The following is an 18688-nucleotide window of genomic DNA, read 5'->3' as shown; positions in this document are numbered from 1 at the left end:
AAATTCCGTAATTGTATAATTGCTCGCTCAGATATTGTAGCTCCCGTTCTCCAGTATCATCATCTGATGTGATGATTCCGACCCAGTTCCACCCAAAGCTTCTCAATAACTTTGCAATGGCCACATGTTGTGTCTGGTAGTTTTGAGCTGTGCGGAAGAAGTTTGGATACAGAATCCGGTCACTGAGCAGCGGCTCCCTCGCTCCATAGCTGATCTGTAAATGTTAATAGTGTAAGTTTCCAAAAGTAACAGTTACTAAAGTCTATTCATGGATAAGAAGGTGACACAATTATTTGTCTTCTAGGCCTGTGTTACACTAATGTTTTTTAACACCAAGAAAATAGCAGCAATAATAATAATAATAATAATAATAATAATAATAAGAGTAATAATAATAATGATGATAATAATAATGATGATAATAATAATAATAATAATAATAATAATAATAAAGACTCAGAGCCTCACAAATGGATGTCATTGGTTGTGTTATCGGATGCAAGTGACCAATGTTTTCAGTCTGCTCATTAGTCTGAGCCACCCTGCACATGTGTCCTGGGAGTCATGGAATGAATTCAGATGCAAAGAGAGGTCATCTCAGTGGGCATTCCTGGAAGGTAATGGGGGTGTCTAGCTGGATGTGGGCATGTTACAGGTGTGTTGCAGTATAGAAATGTGGCTTTTACCGTAGATGCACTGGCACTGGTTACCATGTACAGATGGATATTCTGCGCCTCCATAGTGGTAGTTGCAATGTCCGATGGTGTAACCAATGTGCAATAGATGGGGCATCTTCGTACACAAAGTGGCAGATTGCTGCCACATTCGGTGGGCACCTCCATAGGGTGCCCATTGGCTGTTAGTAATTCAGTCATGCTGTGTAAAAAGATGCAGTGTTGGCTGCAATACAGACCACCTCTATATCAGGCCCTCTGCTGGCTCATTATCCCTTTATACTTAGACTTGATATAACTTTAGTTTTAAGCTTCCACCTGGTGAGCAGACTGCTGGTTCCCCTTATTACATTTATACAAGTCTATTTTCTTGGTAAACTTTAATTTCAAATAAAATGCAAAATTTTACAGCAATGACTAAACGTGATGATACACCTGATATATCACAGTATATAGTAATAAGGAATGGTTGCATATGAATAAATGGGTGCAGGGTGTGGGGTCCACCTTCTCCAGGGGGATCCTGCACTGCACACCCTTGCACCCATATTATCTACATCTTACCTCTTCGAGATCCCACATTGGGTGTCTCAGCACTGCTCAATATAGTGCTACATTGGTGTGTAGCGCTTGCGCAGGGAGAAATCGCTGGGCAGCTACATCATTTCCCCAGTGATCTGCGCATGATCTATAGACTCTGGGAACACTCTAGTGCCCAGAGTCTGCTGATGCTGCAGTGGCCAGCCAGCCACATTAGTTGGCTACCAGCAGCTGGGTAGAGAGAAGGGGGCCCTGGAAGGGGAATGCACATGGGCCCCATCAGCTCATAACATGCCACTGATAAGGGACATACCTTAGTGCTGGCTTCCTTGTTTAAACCTTGCTCAGTTGCTTGGTAGTTTTGCTTCTTTCTCTAGTGCACAAGGTACTGGCTGTGCAGTGATCAAACTTGAAAGTTGCCCTTATTTTCAGCAGCCTTACATAAGGTTAGAGGCTATTGAGCTGAATTCTTCCTCATATTGTTGAAACACTAGGATCCACTAGAACAATTATCCCCTGCCAATCTTTGTAACTAGGTAAAGTTATTGTGATCTGTCACCATGGTAAACTGACATCCATAGAGGTAGGGATGTACATTAGCTTCTGTAGGGACTATATAATGTCTCAAATTTATTTTTTTCATAGTGGCATAGGCTTCTTCCCTAAACAAAAGCTCCCTGCTCAGTTATTGACCTTGGAGCTATTTTTCTTTTTTATTTGAATGGCTGGGGAAGGAACCCAGGCCATATGTACTGGCATCCATCTGCACCACAAAGTGATGTTTAAATCTGGTTCCTGCAGCATGGGAAATGTAGTCAGATCAGCTTTAAGACCTGTTAGGTGTTAGTAGAACTCTGTATATTTGCATTGTCTCCCAGAAGTATGGTTCTGAGCCACTAAGGGTCATCAGGCCTCCTAATTTGTGAGTTGCAGATCTGGATCCTGCCAGAGGGGCTGCTCTTCTGACTTTGTTCTACATACAGTAGAGATAATCATTTTCAGTTTCCTGAAAAACAAACCCACACAAACTTAGGGATTCTAAGTTGGTGCATGTCCCTACTCGGGTATTTCTGCCAGGCTCGGATCCTAGAATGAGGCAAAATGATGTCTTCCTGGCACAGGATCTCATGTGTTTTGAATTGCATATAAATGTCCCTCCCTCGCCTTTAGGTGCCATTTTACAAAGGAGATCTGAGGGAGAGGATGTGGGCACTGTGTTGGAGAAAGAAATTTAACTTGTGTTGTATTAACTTAGGCATTCTGTAATTTTGAGACAGTGGGCTGCAGCACCCAGAGAAACTAAATGCCAGAGGATTGGACTCCTCAGACTGGTGCAGAAGTGCTGTGTTTTTCTTGTTATGTGTATGTGCAACTTATAGCCAGGGGTGCTATGTCATTTAAAAAATACCATTAGGGGCATTGTGTTCTTAAAGAGGCACAGTGTGGGCATTCTTATTAAAATTTGCCATTTTGGAGCAGTGTTTTGTTGTAAAAAAATAAATTAATACAATGTGTGTGTTCAGGTTCAGGCACTGTGTTAAAGAATAACATTCAGTTAGTGCTGTGCCACCATTACTAGAAGCACTGTGAGTCAGTGTATTGTTGTAGGTGCCATACCAGCCTTACTAGAAGTGCTGTGAGTCAGTGTATTGTTGTAGGTGCCATACCACCCTTACTAGAAGTGCTGTGAGTGGATATGGATCACTCAACAGAAGAGCAGGAGCTACCCAGTACTAGTGCTGTGGCTGCTGCTAGTCATGATATTACTTCAACAACTACTAAAGCTGGTGGTCAAGGGCAAAGAAGGCTTAAGACAGGGCACATGAAATATTTTACAATGTTAAAGAAAAAAGCATCACCTCTAATAATAAAGAGAAAGTTTACTAAAGAAAAGCAAGAATTGCAAACATGCCATATACCACAAGCAGTGGCAAGGAAAAGCTCAGGCCATGACCTTTATTTGCAAGTGGTGGTACTGCTTTTTCATGCACTAGAATACCTATTGCTGAAGCCAAAGCCAAATACAGTCAAGCATTTTCTTCTATATCCTCACATAATGATGCAACACCTACTTGCTCTGAGTCTAGAAGATATGTCAAATAAAAAAAGGCAAATCAGTACAGAAAAAACACAGTAAATGTAACAAGATGTGAGTTTTATTTGCTAGACAAACTCAGACCTACTTGCATATTTAAAAGTCTGAGTATGTCCCACAACTCAATGTAATAGCCTGCAAACTTGTAGGTTTGCGGCTATACCACTGTGCGAGCACATGCAAGTTTTTACAATGTAAACTTGTGCCTTATAATGGGAATTTCAATACAAGGTACAAGTTATACAGAAGCCTTCACATATCACTGAGACCCATGAAGGCTTCTGTGTTTTAAAAAAAAAGTAAAATGTAAAAATTGACATGGGGTTTCCCCTAAATGCACAACTAGCACCCGGCTTTTCTGAGCTGGTGCTAGTTTCTAGCACCAGTCTCTTTCTAGCAGGGGGGTTCAATTCTACAGCTGGGGGACCCTTTCACTTGATCCCCAGCCAAAACATTGACACCTGACCACAAATCAGTCCAGGTTGGGGATCCCTAGGGAGGTGGGAGACCTCCCAATAAAAGGGAGGTCTCCCACCTAGGCCTGGGCTGATAGCTTAGAGCTATCCCCAGCACCTCTGATTGGTGGGTGCTTTGTTGATTGTGTAAAAAAATAGAATGATAAATAATGTATTTAATGGGGAACTAGAGGTCTCAGCAAGCCTCCCTCACATGATGGTATTTAAAGAACCACAAGTACCAGCATGCAGGGCATTAAGAGCCCATTTTTACCTCTAGTTCACCTGCAAAATAAATGTTAAAAACACAACAGGACACACACACCGTGAAAGTATAATTTTAATAAAAGCTACATGCACACTCACATTCACACTCATGCATCCTGACCTATAATTCCACCTAATACCAAATAATAATAATGCCAGATAAATCCATAATTCTGTTTTTTTTTACATTGCCTGTTTTTTCTTAAATTTTCTTTAGTAATCAAACAATTCATTTACATTACTGAACTAATCAATCCTTTTTGTACCTGCCTGCCACTACAAACATACCCCACTCCATTTCTCTGTACTGCCCTCTGGCCTCTGATCTAGTTGTCAATTAATTAAAACATGAATTAATTTTTATAAGGTTGTATAATTTATTAAACTGCCGTCCTGTCTGCCACTGCTGTGTGGCAGTGTTTCATACAGTAGATGTGTTATATTCTTTTAAACTGCCATGCATTTGTGCTGCTGCTCTGTCACTGAAATTTCTCAGCCTTTAAACAATATTGGTGAAAAATATTACAGATTTTGGGGTGGTCAAAATTGACTAGAAAGTACTGGAAAATAATGTTATTGAAGTTAGTCATTCTGTCAGGAACCAAAACAGGATCAAATTATATGATTTTAGCTGTTTTGTATTTAAAAAAAATACAGATCCCAATCCAAAACACAACAATAAATTAGAACTAGAGATGTGCGGGCGCAGATTTTTCGAACACCAAGCCAGCATAAACTTCAGGAATCTGACGCTATCTCAATCCCATTCTCAGGTTTTGCCGCCAGGCTTGAATTCCAAATCGAGGCAAAACATTAGCATCCAGGTATAGGATCTTGCTGGCTTTGGATTGGATATAATTCCCTCCTGCAGAGATACAGCACCATTTCACAGATGACCGCTGGAAGGAGAGCACTGCCAGGTAGCCAGAAGTAAATGACCAATAATCAGTAATAAAACAGCTATAAAACTGTGCCCAAAGGTTAGGTGTATTGCTTTTAGCAGCAGTGTAGGTAACACAAAACACCAGTTAATTCCCAGGCAGGCTACTCTATATATCAACTAATACCCCTTTTACACCGGAGCTATAACTTGGGTTATTACAGGGTTAACCCGGGCAGCTCCTAGGTGTAAAAGGGATGAGGGTTGGATCACCGGGTCAAGTGACCCAGCAATCCAACCCAGGTAAATAGCAGGGTTTAACATGGGTGCAACCCATGAAACCCTGCTGTGTATACGGCGCACTCCTGGTCACGATGACCTGCAATAAGCCGCAAGCAGGCCGATTGGTCCAGCTTCAGTGGTCCTTGGAGATGACGTAATCTCCAAGTGTCCACTTTCACACTGGAAAAGCCGGGTCTATGCAGACCCAACTCCGGTGTGAGCAACGCCGACTCGGAATATCCCGATTCAGTGCCGGATATATTCCGGGTCTAATCCGGATAGGAACCCAGTTCCAACTCCATGTCAGACCCGGAATTTTGGTGGAAAAGGGGTATAAGAAGCATACAAGTGTCAACCTGTTGGAAAACTTAAGGTATGTCATAGCAAACTGGCTTACCCCACTTGGATTCTCCTCAGGATTTGTCATTTTTGATAATTGCCACAAATATTGAGAGAGCATTACAACTGGGTGAATTCAAATATGTCCTATGTTTTGATCACTCAGACATCTTGGTGGTGCAGATTTTTTTTAAATGCCAGGGGCATGCAGGTGATGCTGCCTTTGGCCTGAATAATTTCTGGACATTTTTGATATGCCACCAACTGACGCAAGAGTTAGTAACAAGTGGAATTCCACCCTTTATATATTACAGCAAATGGAAGAGCAGCAACAAGCAATGCAAATCTATACAACAAGTAAAGGTATAGGTAGAGGAAGGGGAACATACTTTAGTCCAGCCCAGTGGAGAATACTTTCCATGTTGTGCAAGGTGCAAAACCATTTAAAGTAGTCCCCTGTGATGCAAGTTCAGACTCTGCTAGCTTGAGTTAGGTGATTCCCATTTTTAGACTACTGTAAAAGCAACACGAGAATCTGAAGGAGGAGATGAAATGAAGCAATTCTGCTAAGTATATCAGACTTGAAGATCAAGACCTTTATTCGCTTTGCCAATATCTAAGGATTGTTAACATCTTGAAATTGAATCACTACATTTTGTCTACTGTGCTTGATTCTAAGTTCAAGTCAGGTCTTTCCTTCTAACTGACACAGATCTCAAGAGCTGCAAAGAGGTCATGGTAAACAACTTGTCATCTCTAGTGACACATGACATGATGACATCTTCTCCTTCCTTTCCTCCCGAAACTGCAGCTGCCAGGAAAAAATTGAGCTTTCCCAAGAGAAGCATTGGTGATGCAGATGAGTTAACACAACAAGTACATCATAGTACACAAACTTCTATAATAGTGAATTCCAGTGGGAATTACTTAATATTGTGTGAATATGATGTTAACACTGATTACAGAGAGGATCATGATGACAACATCTTACCACTGCAGAGAACAGACCATTGGTAGCTCGTTTTGTGGGGGACCAAACAAATCAACCACTTAAGCTTCAACAGTGGCAGTTCCTGTCTCTTTAGTGATTGGTTTGTTAAATTTTGTATGTCCTTTTTAATATCACTTCTCGTTGTGGCCTTTGCCAAGATTGTGTGTGTTTGACATGCAGTGTACTGTATCATTTTACTGTACTTTACTTGTGTGTTCATGTTCTTTGGTATCTTGCAATGCCATCCATCACCAGCTTGTCATTCAGGCATATATGATTCTTTTTCTGCTGCTTCCTAGCAGTTACAGACTAGTATAATTAAAAATATAATGATTCAATTTGACTAAACTTTAAATCCTGAGGATTCAATCTCATTGGGATTTTGGAAGCTTGTTTTTTAGCAATGCTTTCCACTTCTCTGATTTGCTTTATCAACACTAATTAATCAATCAATCAATCAACTACATTTGGATTTTGGTTGCTTGATTTTCAACAATGCTTTCCACTCCACTAATTTCCCTTTTGTTTAGTTAAATTATCAACACTAATCAATTAAGAAAGTAATTATCAATCAATTACATTGGGATTTGGATGCTTGTTTTTTAACATGCTTTCCACTTCTGATTTGCTTACTTAAATTATCAACATTAATCAATTTTCCAATCAATTAAAGACTCAATCAGGCAATCAAATGATCAATCTAGTAATCTCCTTAACTGTGGAGGGGTGCCAAGAAGAAGATGCAAAAACCATGCTGCTGTTCAGTTCTGCCACGTGATCACACCATCAAGCCGATTCTACTCCCATGGTTAATGGTCCTGGAACCTCAGACTGGTGCGGACTAAAACAGGATGACCTCCCTGTGGTCAATGGATGATTATCATTGGCACTCTTGGCCTTAAACTAGTTACACTTATGTGACAAGCACAAGGTGTAAACAGGAAAGAAATGCCAGAGGGGAAAGGGGTAGGTTTGACAATGCCCACAACAGCCCCCTTGCGGGACAGATATTTTAAATAATTAAGTAAAATCAATAATTCTGGTATTCTTCATTCAGATAAGGATGGCCTGTGTGATTTTGGGGGGATTGGTGATATTTTGAATATTTGCAGCTTTGTAGTGCAGCTATTGATTTTCTTGGCTTCGAAAACCATGTCAGGAAACTTAGGCTTTTATAGTTGGATCTTTTTTTGGTTAAAATATTTTGCAAATTAGTAATAAATTAGGAAAATAATAACCAATAAAAATGTTGGTCTATGCAAAACAGATCGTCCCCAATTCCCCCATTGATCAATTAAAAATGTAAGAATCAAACATTTAAATAAAATGTACTTATGAATCAATTCTTCCTTCTTTTCCGTTCCATCCACTACATACATACTCCACCTCCCTCAGGCCTCTGATCTAGTACTTGATTAATTAAAACATTATTGGTTTCTACTCTATATGGGGTCATATAATTTATTAATCTGCCACCCTGTCTGCCACTGCAGTGCAACTCTGTTTCCTAGATGTGCCATGTTTGAAGTTGAACTGTCATGTGTTTGTGCTGCCCACTGCTATTGCTTAGCCTAGTCTTCCAGCTACTGTAGCTCAGTGCATCCTTTGGCATAAACTGGTTGGCTAAGAGACAGGCAACTCACAGCCAATCAGTGGCCTTTTCTCATGGTAGCAGCCTCTGATTAGCTCACACCCATAGAAGTGCAAGAACACACGATTCAGTCAAACACAATTCTTAGTAGTTTGTTTGAAACAAGCTCACTCATGTTCATACAATGTCAAGTGAATTTAATACTCAGACATATATGATTCTTAGTAAATTTACTCATAAGAGAGCAAATAATCTAATTTTTGTTATTGCTGCAAATTAGAAAAATGTTGAATTTAACATGTGCTACCAACATTATGACATTATCATAGGGGTATTGAAAATTATTTAAAACATAATGGGTTATTTACATAAATTTCAAATTATAGTGGACATTATTAATATTCTAAAAGGATAGAGTCACATTATTTAAATTATACAAAGAGAGGTACTGTAGAAAAGGTATTACTTTGATATTGGGGCACAGGTTTATTTGAATTACCTATGTGACACTGCCAAAGGGTCATGTAAAGTGGTCTGTGTACAATTCACCATAGAACTCCGGAGAGCTGCAGAAATGTGTCTGTTACTCACTGCAATGATGCTGAAAAATGGCTGTAGAGGCACTTTCTCTATAACAAAGACTTCATATATGACAAATTGGATGGCAATGATTGTACTTCCACTGTACACATACAGCATACATCTACAGTTTGGACACTTTTCCTAAACCACATATATTTTTAGAGAATTAAACTGCCACACATCACAGTTGATTTCAGGTCTAACTCTCCAAATGACTAATAAATCCAGCAGTTTGGATGACAAAATTGTGGGTGGTGTGTTGCAGTTTCAATCACACACAAACAACACAATGATAAATTTGCTCTCAGGAGTTTTATGGGCTTCCTGCCAATTGCTCAGGGCACAATTTTTGAAGTTAACACTTGTTACATTTACTACAGACTGCACCATAACTGGTATCTCATAAAAAAGGTTATCACAGATTTTTGGCTACTTTGACTAAGAATAATCAGATCATGGAAGACAACCTGAGGACTTCCACTATGAAAAAAAGAAGACCATATAATGTAGGTATCTCTGCAATCAGTATAATCAACCCTGGCAGGCAGGCTATGGGGCTATTATGAAATGGGAAGTTGGATTTATAGAACTTTTTCCCATTAGATGCACTGACACATATGTGCTTGTCAATTCCCACCTTTTCAGGCTCCAAGTTTACCTCAAAGCCTGAGCCAAGGAATCTAATAATATAATTTTCACTTTCAGTGCTGTGGCTGATGGTAAAGGAGACCACCACGTTTTCTGTGGTCCATCTACTGATAACAATCAGAAAATCACTGTCACATTTGGAATTTTGAGATCCAAATCAGGACACATGCATTGGGCTGACGAGTTGTAGCAGAATAGTGTTGATTGAAACAGAGGTCTACTAATGGTGTTAGATCCATGTGGTAAATGTCTGGTGCCTTCAGAGAGGACAGTGACACAGGGAAGGCTTCCAGTATGTCCCTGGAACCAACTGAGTGGAACTTAACCCTTTACCCTAAATATAGTAAAAAGGGGTTTGCCCTCCAGTACACTGCAGCAAAATCAACAAAAAATACTTAAATCCTACATAACAATAGAGATTCAGAGGTATTAGTTACATACATTTGCAAATATATAAATAAGCGCCAGGCCAATCATCAAGGCTCCTCTATACTGGTGTACCTAACATTAAGGGCTTCACATCCGATGTGTAGATGTGTAAGGATAAATCAATAAGTGTTAATGAAATATGAAAGAATTAAAATGACATAAATAATAAACAAACAAATAAAGAAGTGATAAAAATATTCTATGTGAATTAAGTTGTGATGCCCTGAAAAAGGTCCAGCCAGAACAACTCTGGGGGCCCTACTCCCAAACACTCACCCCAAAATAATTATTGCTACATAATAGTAGCACCCACTCCAGGTCATATAATTTCAAATTGGTGTACAGCATGATAACAGCACATGCATGAGCTGAGAGCTAACACACCTTGGAGGTGAATAAGTAATGAGGAGCAGTAACCAGTCTTTGAGAACTCAGTGAACAGAGCAGTGAGTAATACAGTTAATTGGTAGCCCACCTGGAATCTGCTAACATATGCTGCAAACTGATAATCAGAGTTGGGTCACTGGAGCCTAGACCCTCAAGGAGGAATCTAGATCCAGTACCCAGTCCCCAGAAACCAGAGTGAATGATAGAACAGAAACTCAACACTGACCCCAAAACTCTAAAAGAGGGTCCTTAGGGCAACAACCACCATCAATAGTGGTACCAATTGTATAGTGAGTAGAGGGACTCAGAGTAGATCAGGAGCTGCGATGCTGAGAGTAACAATGAAATTGCAGAGCAGAAAGGTAATCTAAAGTACATAGAAAGTATAGTCCACTTGAACCGGCAATGAGAAGGAATGTTGTACTCATGACTTGCTTGTAGTCAGGATCACTGTAGGCAGTATACTTGGTACTTGGAAACATTAGGAAGGTCTATATGACACCCAGAAGACTTCACTCTACTATGCAGGCTGGAAACTGGAATATGTCACATACTTGGACATTACTTGAACCTGATTGGGACCAGAGGTAGCAGACTTAGGGTACGATTCAGACCCATTCGCTAGGCTGCGTTTGCACGCTGCTGGTCAATTTTTGTTATCTGCACATACATCAAGCCTGTATTTGTGATTGGAAGTGATTGCAAAAGATACAAAGACTGCCAGCTACTTTGAGTGACAGAATGTGCCGTTTGTGGGTGGTGACAGGGGAAGGTCCATGAAAACGGGGGAGTGGTGCTGTGAACTCAGGCGTGTTTGAGCATCAAAATGGTGTATCTATGGTGTGCATAATTAAGAAGCTGAGTCATTGTACTCGTCACCTGGCTGTTTAATACCCTGTAGCACTCGCAGTGCTTGCAGTAGGGTAGGGTCAACCACAAGCGCTGAGTATGCACCCGATGGTTATCGATGTTACCGATAGTTATATACACTTCCAGGTGATAACATGTGTAATGAAGGGCAAGTGGATGTCTTGAGACTGGCCTGCAGTCGCCTGCAAAGACATAGTGGGCATACTGATGTCTTGCTGTGCTATCGCAGGATTTTCATACTTGGGCAGCTGATGGCTAAGTTTGAACGCAGACTAGTGAATGGGTCTGACTTGGGCCCTTAGTACCAAATTGGAATCAGAGACTTTAACCTGACTGCACAATGCTGCAGAGTGGATGGAGCAGACTCAGAGGCAGCAAATTGCATGTATCCAGTAGTGCAGGTTCAGGCAGCAGATCAGAGGTAGCACTTACTCACTAGTGAGTGAGATCTTTGGGAAGTGAAGAACCACACATTGCACTGTCATGCTGCTAGTGTCAGGTGCAGGTTTAAAGAAGATGCTCTTGTCAGGGGTAGGAGGAGGCGGTCATGTGAGCACAGGAGACATGTAGTGACTGGATACTAGCTCTTAACTTGATCAGAGATAACATGGCTGCATTCATGACACTAAGGATTAATGTGACAGTGCTCTGGAACAGAGTTAACCACCTTTTATAAATCACCATCAGACAGGGTAGGCATGACTGTGTCCCAGTGTTGTGAAGGGGAAAGTGCCAAAGTGGTACCCCTTGTGCTGGCACCTGTGTACACCTATGGTTACGATGGTGGCCAGGTATACTGTATGTGGAGGAATGCATACACATGAAGATGGATGGATACTAACATGGATGGTTGGATACTTGGGTTAGCCTACATCCTCATGTGCTGTCACTTTGTGCATTACTTAGAAACAATTGCTATCTCTATAAACTCCCTCACCTGAAGCATTGGGTGAAAGCTGCTAGTGTTAGTAGGTTATTGTCATCTAGTATTATTTTAGGTGTTCAAAGGAAATAACAAGTATGCTAAAATAATGGTGTATCTTCTATTTCCTATATGATACAGAATAAAATGTAGATAGCAATAAATGTACCTGTGTATATCCAAACAAATTCAGTAATTGTGCCATAGGAAGTGTAGTGACAGAATGGAGATCTCCAATAAAACCGGCCACCTTACCATGCACCAAGCATGCATAATTAGGAGCTGTCAGCTTCGGCCCAGACAGTATCTGTAGAACATCCTTTATAACTTTCATTATATATCCACAAGAATCATACACGTGATATCCCAGAGTAACATTGGGCAGAATATCCGGGTTACTGTTTATCTCATCAATGGCCAATATAAAAGCTTGGAGCTGCTGATATTCTCTCAGGTGAACACTGTGAAAAAAAACTTCCCTCCTAATTATTATATTAAAACAACCCATAGTGTTAATATACATACATGTAATATACAAGCAATTCTAATACTGTACAGTATATGTATAGAAGTATAAACTTTAAATAATATCTATATAGTCATTTAAGTCTTATGTCATCATTTTAGTCTTCTTCAAGAAAACGTGTTAATTATAAAGAACAGCACACTACATATTGTGAATAATTACTTTGTTACTTTGTATTCTGCAACCTATAAACAACCCAATGCCTGTAGCCTCATATCTTTAAAAGCATGTATGTACAACACAAAGCATGTATGTACAACACAAAGCATGTATGTACAACACAAAGCATGTATGTACAACACAAAGCATGTATGTACAACACAAAGCATATATGTACAACACAACATATTTGTATGGTCACACAGCAGCTGCCAATAAGAATTGGCAAAAAAATATATGAAATAAATGGTGCAAATAGAATGTTCAGTAACACAATAGTAAAGAAATACGGCTTTTCTTGTATTTACCGTACTCGTATATGTGAATACGCCTAGCCAGCATACAGTAGGGCCTCACTTTTTAACGCACTCTGGGCCTTATTCTCTATGGATAGCTATTGCGATCGCCACTGAGCCGTCTAAACAAAAAACAACCCTTGTTATACATGGTGCAGGAGGCGGCTGCGCCCTGCGGGACTTTATTATCTATTGTAAACTTATTTTATCCATTCACCATCATGTTGTCATGTTCTTATTGATGCATATACATACAATATATTTTGTACTGGTAATGTATTTTTGGTGATAACTCAAGTATATATAGTGTGTGTGTTACTGTCATATATACATAAGTGTATAACTCTTGTGTATCATGGGTGTGTCTGTCATGTCAACATGTCACTGTGTTATGTATGTGTGTACCACTTGCACATGTTACATATACATACAAGTATCTATACCATATATAACAGTATAACAGTGTCATGTGTACACACAAGTGTCACTGTGCAGTAGTAGAGGAAGCTGCATATAGTCACAATAATATTAAGACCACACAACTATGAGCATACTAGCTGACAATCAGCTCCTTCTGGGAGGGAGCTGAATGTCCGCTAACAGCAGGGGCCGTGGCTGGACATTTATGTCACTTTGGGGACCGAGCCGGGGGTGGATCTGCATGATCGTGTCATCGTGGCCCTGCCTCCTCTTCACAATGTCGTTATTTGGGATGCAGGGGGCGGGGCCACAATGATGCAATTCAGCGCAAATTGCTTCATAGACCCCTCGCTGCTGGGGTTTCTAGTTTATTCTGGGGGGAGGTCGGGAGGTTTGGTGTCTTCAAGGAGACTTGCCTGCCTTTCCGGGGGGCCAGGAGCAGCACCTGAAAATTGGGAGGCTCCCAGCCAAATTGGGAGGGTAGGCAAGCCTGACTATGAGTAACATGGGCAGGGCCATTATAGAGCGTATGGTTGTAGAAGTGGGGGGGGGCAGTATGATGACATTTTGCCTAGGGTGCCAGGAAACCTTGCATCAGCCCTGACCTGACCTGTATCAGAAATTGCAACTCTCGATGCATGTAGTGAGTACACAAGCTGTTTATGCTGTACCAGTGGCTAATTTATGCACACCCAAGTAATAGCGTTCAAAGAGACTGGCATGCCTGAGTTTCTTTGACCACTCGCACATCACCACACCAAATGCTAATGTCCCATCACTCACTCCATGAGGCTTTCTTTATGTGTGCTTGATTGCAGAGCAATCACAATGCTAACTCACGCCCATGCACTGCGATGCATTTGCATGCACAGTTTGTACCATTGGCCGATCTGCCTAAGCTGTTGCCATAGCGATAAGTAATGAATCAGGACTCCTCTGTACATTGGTCATTGGTTTTATAGATGACTATAAAACTTAGTGTACATGTTGCAATTTGTTCCGTCAGACTTCTCACAGGCACATTGGCTCCTCATGCACATTTACAATTACCTTTCTGTGATGGTTTTCTTTCTGTGTGCTTGATCGCATAACGATCGCAATGCTAACTCATGCACTCGCACTGCGATGTATTCGCATGTGCAGTGCATACCATTGGCCGATCTGCATAAGCCATTGCAGTTGCGATCCAGAATGAATCAAGCCCTCTGTACATTGTATAAGGGGGGGGGCTCTAGACTGCACACCCTAATAGTAATGTAAAGTGCTATCATGCTGAGATTTGAAATTAATATACACAGGAAAATAATTGTCGATGCACTATGCGATCATTATTTTTCAAAGTTAAATATATTTTGTAATTAAATCTAATTTCAGATTTAGTTAGCATATCAGAAGACAATGATAATGGCCTGCCCAGAGTGTTAGGTAGCTGCTCGATGAGGTGACCTGGATGCTGCTGGGCAAACCCATATCATTGGCCACTAATATGCTAACTACCTCTGAAATTATATTTAATTACAAAATACATTTACATTTGAACAGTAATGATTGCATAGTGCATATGAAATTCATTTCCTGTGTATACTACTTTAATATATCAGTATGATAGGCAAACAGTAGTGTGGAAGCAAGGTAAAGAAGTGGCTATAAATACAAAGAAAATAAAAACATAGACATTGGACTTGCAATCCAGAAGTCCTTCTACAATGCCCCAGTAAAGTACAGCATAAAGTACTGTACAATGTAAATAAAATTGGTGCATAATGAAATTGTTCTTGGACCTCCCACCCACCCTTTTGTTGGATGTTAAAAAAGAGGTGTACAGTTTAGTTTAACAAACCAAGCAGTTCAGCGACAGGGACTGCCACTTTGAAGGCTAAAGTGCTTGATTTCCTTGGACTCCCACAAAACAAGCTACCAACGAGCTTAAGGCAGCCAACAGTGTTGTTAATCCTCTCTGCAGTTGAAAGATGTAATTTTCATACAATTATTCAACCTTGTCAGGGTTTATATCATCATCACACAATATTAGCTCATTCCCACTGGAATCTACTATTAAATTCTCTGTAGGTTACTGTCACGACCCTGGCTAGTTTTTCACCTTTTTCCCAAGAGACTTACCCCTGCCAACTGTCCCATGAATGTGTATTTGCCTGGGAGATCTGCTCTGATCATGCTGGTTACAGCCCTTCTCTGTATGCGTTTGGACTATGCACTCCTTTCCACAGTGATTATTCACCTAGGTCCTTTCTTGTCTATGAACACTGCTAGCCTTGATTGGAATCACAGGTGTAATTCTGACTCTTAGTACTGCAGATAAGTTTTCTCACTCTGCATGTTGTGCCCTCCGCCACTCAGAGTGCTAGTGCCCGGCCACCTGACTGTATCCACCAATTCCTGTGAGACCCAGGGTATAAACATCCTCCTCTGATAGCATTCAGGGCCTGAGTATCTTGTTGCTTCCTGTGGTTTACAGATTATGCTATTTCTGTCTCTCTGTGTACAAGTGTATCCCAGGCTCTTGCTGGCAGCAACCCCAGATGCATCCGGAAATCCTGCTGGTTCCCAGACCAGTTCATCCAGTAACCCTGCTAACAGCTATACCTGGTGTATCCTAAAATCCTGCTGGTTCCCAGACCAGCTCATCTAGCAATCCTGCTAACAGCTATACCTGGTGTATCCAGAAATCCTGCTGGTTCCCAGACCAGTTCATTCAGCAATCCTGCTAATAGCAATACCTGGCATATCCAGAAATCCTGCTGGTTCCCAGACCAGTTCATCTAGTAATCCTGTTAACAGCTATACCTGGCATATCCATAAATCCTGCAATTTCCCAGACCAGTACTATCAGCCATCCTGCTAATCGCTATACCTGGTGTATCTGGAAATCCTACTGGTTCACAGTCCAATTCAGCAAGTCTATCTACTGGTTTGCAGTCCAATTCCACAAGCCCACCTACGGGTATCCTGTTCAGCTCAGCAAGCCTTCCTGCCAGTCCCAGTCTGGTTCCTCCAAGTTTTCTACTGGTTCCACTTGAACGTTACAAGTTCCCTGTTCCTGTCATTTATCATCAAAGGCAGTTCTCACTGCCATACAATTCATATGCAAATAGAGCTTTTTACTTCATCCATGGTTCCAGTCAAGCCGGTCTCTGCTGAATCCAGTTCAATGCCTGACTTAGGTAACTCTCTTGCACCAACTGAGACAATTACTATGTAATTAGTAGGAAATTACATAGTAATTGTGGAATTTAAACAGAAGTTTCTTTATTTATGAACAATAGCCCAATATACTGATTGCTCATAAGGTCCCCGGCTGTGCTAAAATGTATTTTAGAGTACACACTGGAGGGTGGGCAGCTTAAGTAAAGCAAAGCTACTTTGTACAGGAGGATCCAAATTAAATTTTTTCTTCCCAGTCATCAAAGGGACTTTATGACATGCTAACTTGTACATTGTAAATTAAAGTAATCCTCTGCCATTCTATTGACAGTCATGGTAGAGATGCCAATAATTGTGACAAATTTTTTTAGGCCTGGCCAAATGTCATAAAGTTCTTTCATTCTGGTGTGCTGAGTGGACTCATCCACTTCACCAGTGGGTCTCTGGGAAAAGGTTTGTTTTTTTCCTGGCAGCAGCACTTGCAAGAGAAACTGAAGCAGGAGATTTTGCTGTGTCATGTGTCACTTGAGCTGACATATTCCTGACATGGAGATTTTTGCAGATCTCTCTTATGGACTAATTCTCTACTGTTTTCAATGGCAATTAAGCATGCAATTGGCCAATCATTGCCATCTGCACATGTGTATGCATCACAGTGCACATGTGCGTTCACAAACCATCAACTGCAATCCAGACTGCAATCTCAGTGACCATGCAGACCCATCACAGTGATTGACAGGAAGCACTATAAATGGGAGGTGATGGAGTGTTCAGGGAAATGCATGCATGCCAGTGCATTTGAATGCCATTGCAAAGGGATGCATAAATTATCCACTGCAATGCCGTACACAGTTGAGGACTCATAGCGTGAGATGAAGTTAGACATTTCTGAGTAAGGCCTGACCTTGTACAAGTGTGTATGAGGTTCTGATGGTACTCAATGTTACCAATGGTTTTTCAGTCTTTCTAAACAATAGGGATGTGTGTAAGGTAAAGTGGGCATCCTTATGTAGTACTGCAACAACATAGTGATCACAGTGCATTAGTATACTATTGCAGTTGAACTGTGTGTGTATTCACTATTGCAATTGCAGTTGTGATCCATAGTGAATCAAGCCCTTTGTTGGAAAAAATGACATTATGTATGACTTAAACCTGAGATCGAGCATGGTTGCAAAAATGAAGTGATCTGATTGCAAGAGCTTGACAAATTTTTGGTCCTGGTGAAGCTAATTCAGAATTTGATCCAACATTCTTATAAAAATCACTTCTTCTCCTCTTTTCATTTATCTAGCTGCTTTGCCAATAGCTTAATTAAGGGAATCCCCTGACTTAGGCTGGAAGTGTCTGAACTCACTTAATTTGTTGCTACTTCAAATGGTTTTAGTAGATTTCTAAAAATAGAAAGTATTCTTCACTGTGCTGGACTAAGGTACATGTCCCCTCCTCTCCCTATAACATTGTCATGACCAGAGTTTCTCAGCATGGTGGTCGACGGGTATTACCTGTGAGGTCACTATGGCAGGGGCATCTGGTGGTGGCGTTGGTGTTTGGCGAAGGGCATTGGCTGTGCATGGTTCTGTGTGGTCATGTTGTCACTTTGGGCTGGTTAGGCCTGGTGGTGCTTCCATTCCGCTCCGGCATGGGTGCCGACATCTTGCCTCCGGTCATGTGACCTAATCGCCCAATCCTGGTCTGTCATTAACTGGACATTTCTCTATTACCCAGTCACTACCTGGACAGTTCCCATTGTCTGCCACCACCTGGACATTTTCTATTAATCAGTCACTATCTGGACATTTTCCATTTGCCGGTCACTAACTGAACTTTTTCCCATTACTTCACCACAGCTCCCAAGTCCACTTAGTGCTATACCTAGACTTTAGTTTTGTCATATTCATGTCTACCAAACCACTCATTAAAAGTTCTACATTTTTATGCAAACCTGCTTCAGTGTCTGCTTCTATCACCACCCCGGGCCCACAACAAAACCAGAACCTCACAGTTTGCACTGGCCCATGGACCTGGCCATGGGACAGAAGTCTGGAGTATACTTAATCTGGTGCATTGCTAGCTGTTTGGAAAACCTGAAAACCATGCAGCACCAATGGCTCAATTTTTAAGAAATGTCTAAAAGACAGGACAATTGGCAAACCTCCTTATCCTCCTCTGG

The 18688-nt window shown here is 41.0% G+C and overlaps 1 protein-coding gene across 1 annotated transcript in view; it reads right to left on the bottom strand.

Annotated features, from left to right (window-relative positions):
* The window catches only part of LOC148509564 (vomeronasal type-2 receptor 26-like), an 81548-nt gene extending 69088 nt beyond the window's left edge, over positions 1-12460 (bottom strand). Inside the window, exon 1 of the mRNA XM_088442964.1 lies at positions 12122-12460. Within this exon, the coding sequence (XP_088299090.1) occupies positions 12122-12460 (339 nt within the window). The remainder of the gene's footprint in view (positions 1-12121) is intronic.
* Between the last annotated feature and the right edge of the window lie 6228 nt (positions 12461-18688).

This window comes from Taudactylus pleione, unplaced genomic scaffold (genome assembly GCF_031769625.1).
Source record: "Taudactylus pleione unplaced genomic scaffold, aTauple2 ptg000319l, whole genome shotgun sequence".
Taxonomy (NCBI): Eukaryota; Metazoa; Chordata; class Amphibia; order Anura; family Myobatrachidae; genus Taudactylus; species Taudactylus pleione.
This window is presented reverse-complemented; position numbering and strand designations above follow the sequence as displayed.